The 15235-nt window shown below is 41.3% G+C and overlaps 2 protein-coding genes across 5 annotated transcripts in view; one reads left to right on the top strand and one right to left on the bottom strand.

The window, feature by feature from the left end:
- Nucleotides 1–6045, top strand: part of TRMT13 (tRNA methyltransferase 13 homolog) — a 9076-nt gene extending 3031 nt beyond the window's left edge. For 2 of the 3 annotated variants that reach the window (XM_035121508.2, XM_060276697.1), the window contains exons 5-11: nucleotides 287–359; nucleotides 1111–1217; nucleotides 1964–2131; nucleotides 2441–2507; nucleotides 3599–3673; nucleotides 4364–4787; nucleotides 5093–6045. In XM_035121508.2, coding sequence (XP_034977399.2) covers nucleotides 287–359; nucleotides 1111–1217; nucleotides 1964–2131; nucleotides 2441–2507; nucleotides 3599–3673; nucleotides 4364–4787; nucleotides 5093–5288 — 1110 coding nt within the window. In that variant the 3' untranslated portion in view covers nucleotides 5289–6045. The remainder of the gene's footprint in view (nucleotides 1–286; nucleotides 360–1110; nucleotides 1218–1963; nucleotides 2132–2440; nucleotides 2508–3598; nucleotides 3674–4363; nucleotides 4788–5092) is intronic. The other variant, XM_035121509.2, reaches the window with a different exon arrangement.
- On the bottom strand, nucleotides 3781–15235 carry LRRC39 (leucine rich repeat containing 39). Of its 2 annotated transcripts, none has more exons than XM_035121510.2 (9): nucleotides 14373–15235; nucleotides 13812–14065; nucleotides 13094–13199; nucleotides 11509–11665; nucleotides 10394–10530; nucleotides 7761–7906; nucleotides 6814–6966; nucleotides 6457–6596; nucleotides 3781–5576 (listed from the first exon to the last, which is right to left on the bottom strand). In XM_035121510.2, the coding sequence occupies exons 2-9, from the start codon at nucleotides 13970–13972 to the stop codon at nucleotides 5527–5529; spliced, it is 1050 nt and encodes a 349-aa protein (XP_034977401.2). In that variant the 5' UTR covers nucleotides 13973–14065; nucleotides 14373–15235; the 3' UTR covers nucleotides 3781–5526. The 2 variants fall into 2 exon arrangements, with proteins under 2 accessions (XP_034977401.2, XP_060132681.1); XM_060276698.1 differs by having other exon boundaries at nucleotides 13812–14061.

The raw sequence follows: 15235 nt of genomic DNA, 5'->3' as shown, positions 1-15235 counted from the left end.
CACCATTATTGCTTCTGCATTCAATTCCCTTTTATTCTCCTTTGTCTAGTCATTACATTTTTTAATTGGAGTGAAGTTGAGGATCGTGCCTGGGGGATCTGTACATGATCCCTTCTTCCTGGTGACCAGCACCATCTAAGGGCAGGTGTGCCTTGTTTGAATAAGATCAAATTTAATACTGCTTATTTGAGGTTTCTTCTTTTTGGATATATAGGCTAACCTTTTCTTTTATAAACAGAGAGAAAAGAATAAACTTTGTATAAGTTTCCTTTTGTGTACCCTTCAGCAGGTACCGATTTCTGCTCTGTCTAAAGAAGAGTTGGAGGACTTAATTAGAAAGCTAAGAAGAGCAAGTAACTGTGAGTCTGTTTTATTTTTATAATAGATTATGTTGAGTACTGTGGAAATAGAGTATTGTAGAAATAAACCTAATGGTCAAAGCCTAATGTTTTTAGAATACAGTAGCACCTCAGCTTACGTTACCCTTGGGTAATGTAAACTTGGGGTTGCGAAAGCAGCAAACCTTGAAGTGTTTCACTGCGTGCGCATGCGCAGAAACACTCTACTGCGCACATGCGCAGAAGCAATCCCTTCAGTTGCGGAAACCTCGGGATCCGACCCGAGCTCTGGAACGGATCCCGTCCACAACTGGAGGTATCACTGTATGTAAGGATGGAACTAGAAAACAGTTAAACACCAGCTGTTTAAAATATTTTTGCTATTCAAAATTGTGTACTCTCATATGGTTGGTAACTTGGTCATAGGTGGGGACAGTGTGGTGGGTCGATGGTGCTCACCTGACCTCTGGTCAATTGTGTTGCTGCTGTTTGCAAGAGATGGAGGGGCAAGGAGGCGGGGGCGTTGCTATGGTGCAACTGCATTGACAGGAGTGCAGGATTTGCTGCGTAAATGAGTTGGCCCCATCTTACCTCTTTCCCCCTCTCCATAAGCAGCAGTGGCACAACCGGCTGGAGGTTGGGAGTTGCACAGCCCCATTGTGCCATCCATTACTGTTCCATCTACAATATGTATTTACTTGAAAGGAGGTTCTCTGTGCCTGCCTCAGTTGAAACTCAGGCAAGGGATAATAATAATGCATTTCCTCTACAGGTATAAATTATGTACTTAAGGACCAAATCCTCTCTCACCAAGCTTTACAAGAGGCCTTGAATGACCCCCAAAATGGAGACGTGGCTTTTAAGCATTTGAAACAGCAGGTGAGTACTCTTAGTGGTAAATACTGACTTTAGCAAAACTTCCTTTTAAGTTACTGTTTGATAAATGTCTTGGAAGTGTTAGCATATCTATATATATTTTTCTGAAATTGCTCTGTGCTTTATGGAGCTTTCATTCACATTTGTTTGTACTGAGTTTGGACATTAAATAAATCCATGAAATTCTTTAAAAAGTAGGTGCCAAAAGAAAATGCTCATAGTATTAGGTAAGCAGTAATCAAAAATAGGTTTGGCTGCAATTTCCACAACTTTTTTTGGTCTGTGGGTGTGCATTTGCAAAGCAAAAGGACTGTTGTGGGTACAACACACACACCACAACTTGTTCTGTTGGCTACATTGCTTTCAAGCCTAATTTCAGCAAGAAGAAGGGTCTATGTGGACGGCAGGAAGGGCCTCTGTGGGTGCATGTGCCTGTGGGTGCCACAGATAACTCCCCCCCCCCCCCCGGCCTGGAATTATCAGAATATGCTCAAAATAATAATGCAATAATTTAATCCTGCAATCCAATCTCAAATACCGAGAGCAGGAACTTATGTGTGGAAAGTAAGGAGATGTCACGCAGACGGCTTGGTCTTCTGTGATTGCTAAGATTGCTGTACCATAAGTATGGGCAGAATCAGAAGTAGCATTTTAGTAGGTGCAATGGAAAATTATTCTGATTGTTACGTTGATGATATTAGAGAGAATTAATTTTGCTGGGCTGATAAATAATCTTTTGACATCTGTAGGCTTCTATATTAGGTAACATGGAAAGACTACATTTGCTTGAACCTGGCAACTGTTTTGTTGAATTTGGAGCTGGACGAGGAAAGCTGTCCCACTGGGTGGATATAGCCTTACAAGATTCTAAAGATGTGCATTTTCTTCTTGTTGAAAGAGCAACTACTAGGTTCAAGGTAAGGCAGTATTGCAAGCCTAATAATCCCCCCCCCCGGCAGGGGAAGCCAACTCAAAGAGTTTTTTATGTTTCTATTTTGTTTTGTTTTTATTGTTTTGTTTTTACAAAAATAAGTTTAGCAATAATGCCAAATCTAAACTTGTCTGTTTTAAAGTCTTGCCAATAACAACATTGCAGCAGAAAAATATATATTCTGAAATTGTTACTGAACATTTTTTATTTCAGTTGTGAAATATAACTGGAATTTGCCAAGTTGCTTTTTTAGGAGGCAATTACTTCATAATACTTTCTTCTTGTTTTTTCACAGGTAGATGGCAAGCATAGAAAAAATTGCTTTGAAAGGCTTCAAGTCGATATCCAGCATTTGTGTTTAAGTAAGTTGCTCATTCATTTTACATGTTCTTCAGTTTGACAGTAATCATTATTTATGAACTCTGTGAAAGACAGTGCAGGAAAAAAACCCGCTGGTGATTTTAGAAACAGTTAAAGCAGGATCAGTCCTACTAAACTGAGATTTGAGAACAAGTGTGGTGCAAGAGCTAGAGAACGGGATTTCAATGGCAAGATTTTATATACTGTTAGGTATATAAATACAACTTTTCAAATCCGTTGCTAGAGACACTCCCCATTTGTATTCCTTAAGTGTTAATAATTACAAAGCAGGCCAGATACACAAATCAATTACTGCAGAGTGTTTCAGTTTCATGCACATTACACATTCAGATTGCCATCAGTGAACTAACTTCAGGTGGGTCCTCTGTATATTATTTTTAGAATATTTGTTTGTGGCTAAATGCATTGCGCTGAAAAACTTGAAGGCACTATATCCAAGTACAGTGGTACCTCGGTTTTCGAATGCAATTCATTCTGGAAGTCCGTTCAACTTCTGAAATGTTCGAAAACCGAGGTGCAAAGGGCGGTCTGCCAATTAAATAGAGAAAATTGTGAAAAACAACAGATACACGCAGCGGTAGCCGTTCGACATCCGAGGCGTGTTCGAAAACTGAAGCATTTTTGGCGTTCGAAAACCGAAATGCTTAGCAAAGGAGATGTCCGAAAACCAAGGTACCACTGCATAAAACTCGATACATTTGAGTAGGAATGTGTGTTTGAATTGTTCGACATCCTTGACCAGCTTACTAAAGGGGCTGGAAGAAGGCTATTGCCTTCACATCCTTATTGCTTATGGGTTCCCCAGAGCTGGCTTCAAAAGAGCTTGTGAGATGGGCTTTTGATCTGATTCACTTATGTTGTTAGATTTGATACTCTTATGTCCTACTGTGCTTTTTTTTGTAATCTTTCTTAGTAAAACCTTTCATCACAGTGTCTCTGGCTGCTCTGTGGTTGGACTAACATGTAATTCGTATATAAAAGCATACGATTTTCTGCTTTCATTTTCTTCTGATTGTTTGATGCTCGTGTGTGTCTGCAGCAGAAACATGCTAGCTGGGTTTCTCTCTTTCAGATAAGGTCCCCGTTCTTGTGAAAGAGAAGCTGCCTGTGATAGGAATTGGAAAACATGTTTGTGGTGCGGCAACAGGTACAAGCAGCACAAGACTGTCTTAGTTGGTGAAGAGAGAGGTGATTGAACTATACAGTGAGAAGCTATCGCTGATTAAAATCACACAAGCCCAAAGGGTCACATGATTTGGCGCAGGCTTTGACTTTATTCTGAGTATATAGCTGAACACGTTGGATCTGCTTAAAAATATTCACGGAAATATAATGTAAGGCCTTGTTTCCCAAACTTGGGTCTCCACCTGTTTTCGAACTACAAGTCCCATTATCCCTTTCTTGCTCACTAGGGATGGTGAGAGTTGTAGTCCAAAAACAGCTGGAGACCCAAGTTTGGGAAACACTGATAAGGTAACAAAATTAGGGAATTTAAGGCAAGTTAATAGAACTTACCAAACCCTTTCATAAATAATTGTTGTACTTGTTAAGCTGCAAGCCTCCTTACACTTAACTTGGGAGTTGAGTCCTATTGAACTCAAACTGAGCACACAGTTGGGCTGCTAAGAAAGAATATAGCTTGAAAATGTTGCACCATAAATATGGTACATCTGTTAACGAACCAAGTTTTTTTTAACTGTTGTGGATGGAATCAGGTGAAAAGATGGTCCAGACATCGGAAGAACATGACCAAGATGACATAAATGTTATAAGTTGTAGATTATTTCTATTGCTCTTTGAAGCAGCCACAATTCAAACAATACTTTTGTGTTCACAGATCTTGCTTTGAGATGCTTAGTTGAAACATACACAAAACCCTGCGAAGGCGAAAAGGAGAGCCCTGCACCTAAACGCTTTAAGAGCAATGAAAGCAACATAACTTCTAATAATTCTGGAGAATCGCATGACAAGCCTAGAGCAGACAGCTGGAGCCCTGTGGCTGGAGTTGTTATTGCCCTGTGTTGCCATCATAGATGTGACTGGAAGCATTACGTAGGCCAAGACTTCTTCACAAAAGTAGGACTTGGGGCGATGGAATTCAATTATTTTAAAAGGATGACAAGTTGGGCCACTTGTGGCATGAGAGAAACTGCAAGGAAAAGCTATGCAACTCATACAAAGAATGAAGAACAAAGCAATGACGCAGAAGAACATGACCAAGATGATAGATGTGTTGAATACAATTTGGATAGCCTGCAAGGGTACGTGATACTTTTCAGCACAACAGGTTATTGGAATAAATAGGTTTTAACTTTATGCATTTGATATTCTTTCAGATATGTGAATTAGGAGTATTATTTTCCCTTCCAAAGTGTATTTTGTAATTTGTTACAACCTGCAAGATTTTAAAGTAGATCCCAGTCCATGAAAGCTTAAACAAACATAAATTTGTTGGTCTTTAATGTACTGTATGACTGTTTCCATTCCAGTGCTCTAAATCTGATGTCCCGATTCCTTGAGATGTTATAGTTGCTGTATTTAAAAACATTTCTCCTTCTGGTTTTAGGCTGTTAACCACTGAGGACCGAAAGCAGATAGGTCAGCTTTGCAAACTGTTGATTGACCATGGTCGGATCGAATATTTACAGCAAAGAGGGTATGAAGCTGTGTTGCAGCACTATACAGATCTCAGCGTTTCCTTAGAAAATGTACTCTTGACAGCTGTGCCATGTCAGTCTTCATTAACCCCCTCAACTGCTTAAAAGCGAGAGGATTTTAGAAAAAACTGGACACACAGTCTTCAGAACATGTCTCCTTTTCTAACATCCAGTATAGAGCTTACCAAATAGCTATTGGTTTTTATAGCCTCCTCTGGAATCAGAAGAAAGGAAACATCAACTTAGTCTTCTTCACTGAGAGAACGCCTTTGTTTGGAAGACATATTCTTGTGAACTTCCAGTAACAGTGAAAACTCAGAGTGGCAAATAATTTTTTTTTTGTTTACTTTTCATTGACATCAGCACCAGCTACCATACCACTTTCTATGTTTTCTGAAAGAGAAAAATATTTAATGGAAGAAATCTACATGCCAAGAAACTTACATTAAAAAATAATAATGCTGGCAACTTATTTATAATCCTATCTGTTCACCATACCTTTTTGAAGGGTTTTTTTAAAAACAAGTTTTTATACTCTCTGCATTATGTGCTTGCGTAGAATTAAAGTACTTAATTGAAGCCTGTTGAGTATTTTTTTTCCCTGCCAATGGACTGTAAATTAAATTATACCTTACATGTAACACATAGTTTACTTTTTCACATGTTTATGTGTTTTCTTTTAAAATAGCAGCTAGAGGCTACCACATCAGAACTGGGATTGCATTGCAAAGAGAGTGAGCATTGAACCCTTTTCCTGTGCAGTGAAAACCCTTACTTTTGAAGCTGCAATTTGCCTCAGGAAGGGGTGGTTTTTCACTAGAGATTTCATAGCTGTTTTCCCTTAGAAAATCTTACACTACAGTGGGGTAAGGCAGAAAAAATTACATAGCATATGCAAATATGCTGACAAATCTAGTAATATACAGCAGTGGCCCTCAACCTTGGGCCTCCAGATGTTTTTGGCCTACAACTCCCATGATCCCTAGCTAGCAGGACCAGTGGTCAGGGATGATGGGAATTGTAGTCTCAAAACATCTGGAGGCCCAAGGTTGAGGACCACTGATATACAGTATTAGTGTTTCCCAGCCTGCTTTGACAGCCCAGAGAGAAATGCCTTTGTTATTTGTTAAAGTAGCGCCAACAATCTTAAGGAGGAATAATAAAGATTACCATAGAAAGCAAAAAATTACAAGGTTGTATCACCTGAAAATATGCCCTTAGCATTTGGTCACTGAATTCAAATATAACTTTTGTTTTAATGGTACAAAGATACCTTTTCTGCTGAGCGACTCCTGAATGTATGCATGCATGAACTGAATGCCATACAGTTCCTGTTCTTCTTCTTCTTCAGGATTCTCACAAGGGGGTAGTGTTACCTCCAGCTTCAGTGGATTGTCTCTGAAGTTGACGAATCTAGTGATGCATTAGAGAGAAATTCAAAAAGCAAAAGAGGAAGAGCATAAAATCTAATCCTCGGGTGAAATGGTTTGCAGCGAAGTTTACTGGAGTAGTATGTGCTCTTTGAAACCTTATTGAACCACTTCCTCCACAATATTAAGGCAGCGGTGTGGTTGTGTGTGTCTGCCTATGAATATGACCATTGCAGGCACAGCGATTGCTTTCCTCTCACCTCAGTTCCGTCATGTCCTTTAGGCAGGCAGGAATATCTTGGAGCTTGTTGCTGGTAAGGACAAGCGTGCTCAGATTTTTCAGGTTACGAATGGATTCAGGTAAATGAGTTATGTCATTCCTTTGGAGCCACAAAGTATGTAGGTTTTCAGCTCTGTGAAGTCAAGCAGATACCTTAATTATGAAGAAAACCACTTGGATATACATACACACACACACACACACACACACACACACACACACACATTTCTCTACCCCCTGTAATTTTTCAGTTTGGTTGTAGTAAAGGAGCTGAGCATGGAATGCTGCAAGCAATTTCTCTGGTATTCGATTACAAAATCTCTGACAGCTAGCTGAGGATAAATATCTGCCTGAGATCTTGAAGAGGTGGTGCTTGTCAGGGCTGACAATATCAAACCATTAGTTTGAATTGGTGGAGGGTAAACCCTTGCAATAGTACTGTAACTAACTATAGCATTTCCAGGGGAGAATATGGCCTCCCAAAGCCAGGCAGTCATGGCAAAATTGTTTTGTCATTCACCTGTTCATCCGTTTCTGCACAACTCTCAAAGGGGGTTTCTATGATCCTCATCAATGTATGAGCCTGAACTGCTAGCTTGGTTGGCATACCCTTATATTTAAGGACTCACCTGGTAGTCATAAGCATTCAGAATTTCATGCATGTAACTGAGTGGGCTGGTGGAGGAAGGATGGACAACTTGGTTTCTCTGCTGGCTGCAGAGGAAACAAAGCCTGTTCTGTCCCACGACCAGCAAGGACTTGTTTGCTTTTAGGATAAATGGAACAATAATACAGCTTGCCTATACCGCAATATACGGTATTTCAGTTTTTACTATCTAGGTAACAAGACATTTTATTTCAGTAACTTTGATTGTTACCGATTAATACTGGAAAGCGGCAGGAATTTTCCCAAGGTTTGTAATTTACCTGTCCAGATCCCCAGGGATTGCTGTAATTTTGTTGCTCCCCAAGTCTAACCATTCCAGGTTTGGCATATCCAGGATGACTGATGGGAAGGTGGTGAACTGATTCATACTCAGATCTAGGTGATAAAGCTTCTTCATGTTGCTGAGCTGGTAAAAATGCATAAGTATCTCAGTGATAACAACTTTATGAAGCATGACGCGGGCTATAAACATTGAGGAAGGGTTGGATCCAATTTTGGGCTCTTCTGTGCAATAAACCAGTAGTGCCTCTCCCCACCCCCCAAGAGGTAGGAGAGATCAGAGGAGATACCTGGACATAACTCATGTTGCTTTTGTGATCTTTAATCCACCCTCCCTATTGATCTTAGAAGCACCAGAAGTGTAGGGTCCTAGGCATTGTTCCACCTGTGCAGGACTTAGCAGGTATTGGGAGCGAAACAGCAATAAACCACACCATGCAAGTTGGAGTTAATGCTTTATTAGCAAGAACACAGTCTGCACAGACTTGGCAGAGAGGCCTCATGAGCACAGCAGCTCGTCCCTGGTAGGTCTTGCCCCATGGTTCAGTTGCCAAGACTGAAAGTACCTGCCTCCTCTCCTTTCTAGGGTTTCCCCAAGCAATTGGAGACGGCCAGTCTCTCCACCGCCCTTTTCACACCTCTCTTGGTTCTGGGAGAGGGGAGGGGAACAGGAGGGAGAGACACTCCAAGGACCTTCTGGCGGTTCCCTCACTGTGAGAAGTGAGGTTACAGGGAACCAGGCAGAGGGCCTTCTCAGTAGTGGCACCCGCCCTGTGGAACACCCTCCCATCAGATGTCAAGGAAATAAATATCTGACTTTTGGAAGACATCTGAAGGCAGCCCTGTTTAGGGAAGTTTTGAATGTTTGATGTATCGTGTTTTTAATATTCCGTTGGAAGCCTCCCGTTGGGAAAACCCAGCCAGATGGGGGGGTATTATTATTATTATGATTGGCTCTTCAACAGCCTGACTCATCTCTGCCTCTTGGACTCCCTCCCCAGCTTCAGCTTCTGCTTCTTGATTCTGGACTTCTCTCTGACACAGACTCTCCCAGTTCACTAAGCCCTGTTACCTCCTCAGCTTCCAACACCTCTTCCCAGTCTTCTCCTTCAGCCCACTAAAACATTGTCCCACCACCACTCCCCGGGCTCTGAGCTTTCTTCCTTTGGTGGTTCCCCAACTGCTTCCTCCTACCAGTCCTCTGCGTCCAACGAGGCCATAGACAGAGGTCTGATCTTACTTGTGCTGTTGCCAGCTAAGCTCAGCCACCTACTTGAGAAGAATCATTCCTAAATCAGTGGCACCAGGGCAATGTGTCAGATACAGTCAGGCAGCCAGCTTACTCTTGAATCTAGTCCAGTATACAATACTGTAAGAAAGATGAGCCACAACAAAGGCAGGTGCCCGATATGCTTGTTCAATAAATAAATCTGCCCTGTTTCTATAGCAATAGCTCGTTTGTTCTCCTTCTCCGTTTGACTTTGTATAATAAGCCTGCAGGCGTTGTGCAAACAGTATGAAAGGGCCAACACAGAGTCCAAGATATTTTGGTAGAGTGACAAGGGAAAACCAAGCCTGATAATTTCTGCAAGGAAATGTAACACGCAAACGGCTCTAGAGCGAGCTAGGCAGAGCCATCAGTCAAACATTACAAAACGGAATGAGGAAGTATAAGCATGATTAACCTCTCTGGAAATAATGGATCTCCTTGCAATAAAATCAAGAGGATAATAAACAAATAATTAGCGTTGCCCCTTGAACCGCTTTGGCTACAACATTTAGGATGCTCTCCTAAGCACGCTTACAAAGGAATAATCTCCATTCAACACAGTGGGGCTTGCTCCTGAGTAAACATGCATAGGCTCGTGCTGTTGTGTCATATGCCATCTTATAACAGCCTTCCCACCTTCTCGCAGAAGGAAAATCTCTCTCCTCTGTGGAACATGCAAGCATCATCTTTTAAAATTATGTTTCTCCTTCAGAACTACTGTTCGATGTGCCGACGCATGCAAAGTTAACCAATGGTAAATCAGTTAATCAACTGAGATTCCTTTAATGGGTCAATCAGCCCTAATTGTACAATGGAATGTGATACTAGGGGACGGCTCAAAATGGCAGCCCTCGCACCAGATCCTTGGGATCTGTCATTGAGCTAACTCAGGCATAGGCAAACTCTGGCCCTCCAGATGTTTGGGACTATAATTCCCATCATCCCTGACCACTGGTCCTGTTAGCTAGGGATGGTGGGAATTGTAGTCCCAAACATCTGGAGGGCTGGAGTTTGCCTATGCCTGAGCTAACCATTGGACAGTGGTTGTGCAGCAGTGTCTTTATGAGAACTGGCATACCCACATGGCACAGCTATTGCAATTTTGACCCTTAAAAGGCTTCCACAATTGGGCAAACTGTGACAGTTACATTAAAGCCACTCTCACAAGTGGTGCCTCCGTGTTGGTGCCACCTGGTTGCAAGGGGAGGGCAGGGCTAAATTGGCACGTGGTGAAGGAATAGATTCCACATTTGTTACACTGGTATAAAAATGGTAATTGTAAGCAAGTCCCTTGTCACCCTTGTGATCAGAGAAGCAGAGAGGAGGAATATGGTCTTTCCAAACCTGATGGGGAAGGTCACAGATGTCTCTGTTCACTGCCAGCTCCAGTCTTTCTAAGCTGACACAGTTGCTTAGCTCTTTAGGAACAGATTTAATTTTATTGTAACTGAGGATCAGCTCTTGGAGATTTGACAACTGGCCTGCAAAAGTTACGAATGAAACAAAAATGGGTGATAATGTTCACTTGTTAAAAGCTTATTTTTCAACAAATAGCTGTCAGTTTGCATTTCTTAGTGAAGAAAGTATTGATCTGATGTGTAGATATCTTTCCTATTCTAATTCATTCCAGAGGGTCTGGAAGCTTCTCTGTATAAAAGAAACTTAATGATGTTTGGGTTATACCTTCTGGGAAGCTGGTTTGAACTGCTTCTCTTATCTCTTCCAATTAAGGTCCATGCGGACTATAAATATAGGCCAGAAGGAGCCTGGGTTTTACTTTCTCTTTCTACTGTATCTCTCTTCCTTCTGGTGTGGTGTTCTGTACATATGGTAGTATGCTTAGTGCTAAGGTTTAGTCTTACTATGAGTTAAGTTTATAAGTTTTTGTAAGCGCTGCAACTGGATTTCTTATGGACTGTGCTAATCCTGAATGTACTGGATTTGTGACCATTACGCTCATTTGCTTTCAGCACAAGTAAAGCTCTACTGGATGAAGTACTATTGCCTCTGGTCTATTTTTTTGGAAACTTTGCTACATGTTTTAAGGTTTTCCTCCACACGTACGACAATAGCACCCTCTGAAAAAAAATCAGATGAAGACATCAAGAAGGTGAACGCTTTGGAGGGGCCAACTCTGATAGATTTTGAAGGCTCTCTCAATTTTATCTTCAAGATTGTGGAAGTGTTAAGCTAGGTCCACCTCCACAGAGACCATACAGTAAGGCCCTCCCTGTGGGAAGCCATCCCAACAGGAATCCCAATTTATTATTATTTTATCTGACTTGTATACCACTTTATATTTCAAGCAATCTCAAAATGATTTACATCTCAGCTAAAATCAACAGACGGTGCATTTTAAACATATTCTTTTTGACAGGGGATACCGTAAATGTTGCTGTGGAAATTCCTGCAGGTCTTCCTACAGGTCTTCAACTACAAGGTTTAATGGTTCAACTCACCGATTTCCCTAGGAATTTCTGCAATGGAATTTCGAGACAGATCTAGAACCATGAGACTCTGAAAGCGACCGATGAATTGAGGGATTTTAACCAAACCAGTTCTGTGAAGCTGCCATTCCTGGAGGTGGTTCAGTTTCAGTAAGCAAGAAGGCAGAGTCTAAATTTGCATGAGACGAAACAAGAGGGAGATGTTGCTTATTGTGCCAGATGAACAATTACAATAATCCAATCAGTTTGGTGCCAAATAAGATCAGGAACCAATGCAGAACTTATATAGCAAATGAACGGTACTAAGAGATTTTTGTTTATGCCTATGTAGTTTTGACACCTTAAATAACCCAGTACAAAGAATATAGGTAAAAACACTGTTTACAATTTCCAAGATTTGCGGGGCGGGTGGGGAATAAGATAGTAAGGATTCAGTATGCTAACATAGACCAGATTTCAATATATTACAGCTTATAAAATGTCAGAGAGCTGACTTCAACCCAAGCCCTCATTACCTACCATTCTCTGTTTAACTACACTTGTAGTCATTGTACATTGTTTGCCATATTTATTTTATTTATTGAATTTATATGCCGGCCTATAGGTCTCAGGGCAGTTCACAGAACAAAATCTGAATATAAAACCATATACTGTAGCATATTGTCATGAGTCCAGCAACTAATAGGCAATCAGTGGCTTAACAAAAGGGAAGAATTGTTATTTGATGGCTTAATCTCTCTCCCTCTTACTCGCTCTTGGGCTGTCTCACCCATCAGGTTTTGGGGAAGGCATTGTGATTCTGATTGTTACTTTCCTTTGGCTCAAGAGACTCCAGCTTAGAAGCCCAACTGCAAACCATCTCCGCCATACCATTGGACTAAATGACTGCTGAAGCAGGCTGAGAGGAAGGTATTGAAACAGAGCTATTGAAACAGAGCGAGGGCTCCTATTCCAGGTTGAGGGCGACTGTCGCTTAAACAACATCAGAGCTCTGCTCTCATGAAGTCTTCAGCCTGAGAGCCTAGCATGGAGCTGTCTAGGGTACCCCTCTGCTTGTCTGAAGTCAGCATTCAAAGCAGAATAGGACAGAGAGACCATTAGAAGCAATCTGCAGCTCGAGAGCATCTAATGGAGAGAGAATGAAACTGGAAGCCGGGTTAGGGAGCTGCGGGGAGCTCAGTGCTGTTGATGTGGGAATCTGATGCAGGATTAGTGACTGTGCTTCCTACTTTTGGAAGCCTGTGTATTTCTGTGATGTGCTTCTGTATATATATAAAATGATATTATAGAGACGCACATCTCCAAGCATGCACACTAATCCAAAATAAAGGAAGCCTTTGTAGAATTGTTCCTGGAACTCTTCTCCTCCAAGAAGACAGGAACATATAACAATAGATTAAATCAGTTTTGGCCAACATGGCACCCTCTAGATGTTTTGGACTACAATTCCCATTAGCCTCATCCAGCATGGATGATTGTCAGGGATGATGGGAGTTGTAGTCCATAATACTGGCAAAGCTTGGATTAAACTGATGAAGTGGAGCACTGAAGCTGGGATAACAATGTGAAATGTTTCGTTAGCAGCATAAAACAATACCTTCCATTCTTCCTGTTCAATCTTTAAAACAGCCCTTCCGTCTTCTGTGATAACTTTTTCTTTGAGCTTGGCCAAACTGACTCTCTCTTCCCAAACAAGTGTCAGCCTGGAAAAAGGTTGTAACATATTTAATATATAGAAGGACTTTTTCTGTGGTGGAGCCCTGACTTTGGAATACCCCCCCCCCAACTTAGAGTCATCTCTGTCTCCCATATTTTTAGTCTTCAGACATCAACCAAAGACATTTTGAATTACCTAAAGTTTTACAGTTTGATAACGAGATGCTTAATCCTCAGAAGCAATATGAGTCGGTGTTCCACTGTTTTTGAAATTTAATTTTTAGCTCAAACATGTTTTGATTGATGTTTGGTGCTGTCTATTGCCATGAGCTCCCTTGGAGTATAAGGGTATTCATAAATACCCTAATTAAACCAACAGAACAGGCCTTCAAACTTCAACCTTCAACCTTCAACTTGTTGCTCATAATAATAATAATAATAATAATAATAATAATAATAATAATAATTTATTATTTATACCCCGCCCATCTGGCTGGGTTTTCCCAGCCACTCTGGGCAGCTTCCAACAGAAGTATTAAAATACAACAATCTATTCAACATTAAAAGCTTCTCTAAACAGGGCGGCCTTCGATGAAGCTACGAAATCAATTTCTAAATTGTTTTTTTTGGGGGGAACTCAAGTCATATTGACAACCTACCTCTCTGCAGACCTCTGACTGAATGCCTTTTGCTTTCGAAGCTCTTCGCTGATCTTCTGGATCCTGACTTCCCAAAGTGCCTTAACAGCTGTAAACGTGCCGACGCAAACCGACGTTTCAGTCATGGCCCTTCCACCTCCCGGTTCAGTGTCTGGTTTCATTTTTCTGCATCACTGTCACATACAGGGGCGTCGCACATAAAAGAGGAAAGCCTGGCGAGACCTTCAGTGTCAAGAATCGTTGATCCCTGCTAACTTTCAATAATAATAATAATAATAATAATAATAATAATAATAATAAAATGTACAATGAAAGTGAGGGGGTTCCACAGCCCAAAATGACCACAGCCTCCTCTGCAGGCCTATGTAGCCAAGCAGACAGAAACAGGAGAGGCGAGTTATTTATTTATTTTGGACAAAGCCAATCTCACAATTGCTCAGCGATCACAAGCCGTTTCAAAAGCCTGCTCCCGTTTTTAGCCACAAAGCAAACAGATCAACAAATCCGTTGGTAATGCATTTTACCTCAGGCGTTTAACGGAAGCATTTTGTAATGGCTTACCTCAGTTATTGCCTGCTTTTCCATGACTCCCCGATTCCTGTGCGGCAACAGAAACCGGCCGCAAACCCTGAATGCTTTGCTAAAGCCATTTACAACCTTTGTACCAACTATGGAAGAGTGAAATGCAACGCCTGCCGAGTTCTAATTTTAACCCACGGCGCTGGCCGGGAATAGTAAGTATTGCTGTGACCAAGGTGTCACAGCCCTCTGAAGTATTTCCCCAATTTTGAATCCCTTTCCGCTTTTCAGAACTTGTCGCCGTGTTCCTACAAGTCGAAGAAAACTCAGCTGCTCTGTATAAAAAAAGAGGAGTTTTGCTATATTGTTACTATAATACAGCTCTGGTTATGACACGAATCTAAATTCATGAGGAATCCTGGATAGAAGAACTGCCAATATATATAACAGCAGCCATTTTTTTAGTAATAATGGGGAGCAACCAGAAATGCTCGAGTAGTTTATTGTAAAGTTCCTGGCAGTAACTTCTCTCTCTCAATCCGCCTTCTACTTTCTTATCTTTGGCCAGAATTGGAGCAAGGTCACCCCTCCAGAGAGCATGAACCGTGCCAAATTTCAGAAGGATAGCTGCAGAGACAAGGGTAGACATTATAGTTTTTGGATGAATGAAGAAGTAATCACTTAATCTTCCCTAGTGTGCTGTGGGCAAATTTGCTCCTGCAAAATTGCAAATAGATCCAGAGGTTTTTGTACTTGGCACCTTTAAAGGTGACTCCAGGGTGAGAAGAAAAAGAAGGGGGGATTTTTTACCAGCTAGGGCTGGCCATCACAAAGGAGGTATCTCTTCTCCCTCCACAATGAGGGAAAGTTCCTTAAGCTTAGAGATCTAAGTTTTGCTCTGTCCT

The sequence above is a fragment of the Zootoca vivipara genome, chromosome 7, assembly GCF_963506605.1.
Source record: "Zootoca vivipara chromosome 7, rZooViv1.1, whole genome shotgun sequence".
NCBI classification, from domain to species: Eukaryota; Metazoa; Chordata; class Lepidosauria; order Squamata; family Lacertidae; genus Zootoca; species Zootoca vivipara.
Note: the sequence above shows the minus strand (reverse complement) of the source record. Positions and strands in the feature narration are given on the sequence as shown.

Excerpts from the sequence above, each read along its gene's own strand:
- LRRC39 (XM_035121510.2), bottom strand. The coding sequence starts at position 13,972 with ATGAAACCAGACACTGAACCGGGAGGTGGAAGGGCCATGACTGAAACG. Across the intron at positions 13,200-13,811 it reads AGTCAGAGGTCTGCAGAGAG|GCTGACACTTGTTTGGGAAG; the intron begins GTAGGTTGTCAA and ends ACCTTTTTCCAG. Across the intron at positions 6,967-7,760 it reads ATCCCTGGGGATCTGGACAG|AGCTGAAAACCTACATACTT; the intron begins GTAAATTACAAA and ends TTGACTTCACAG.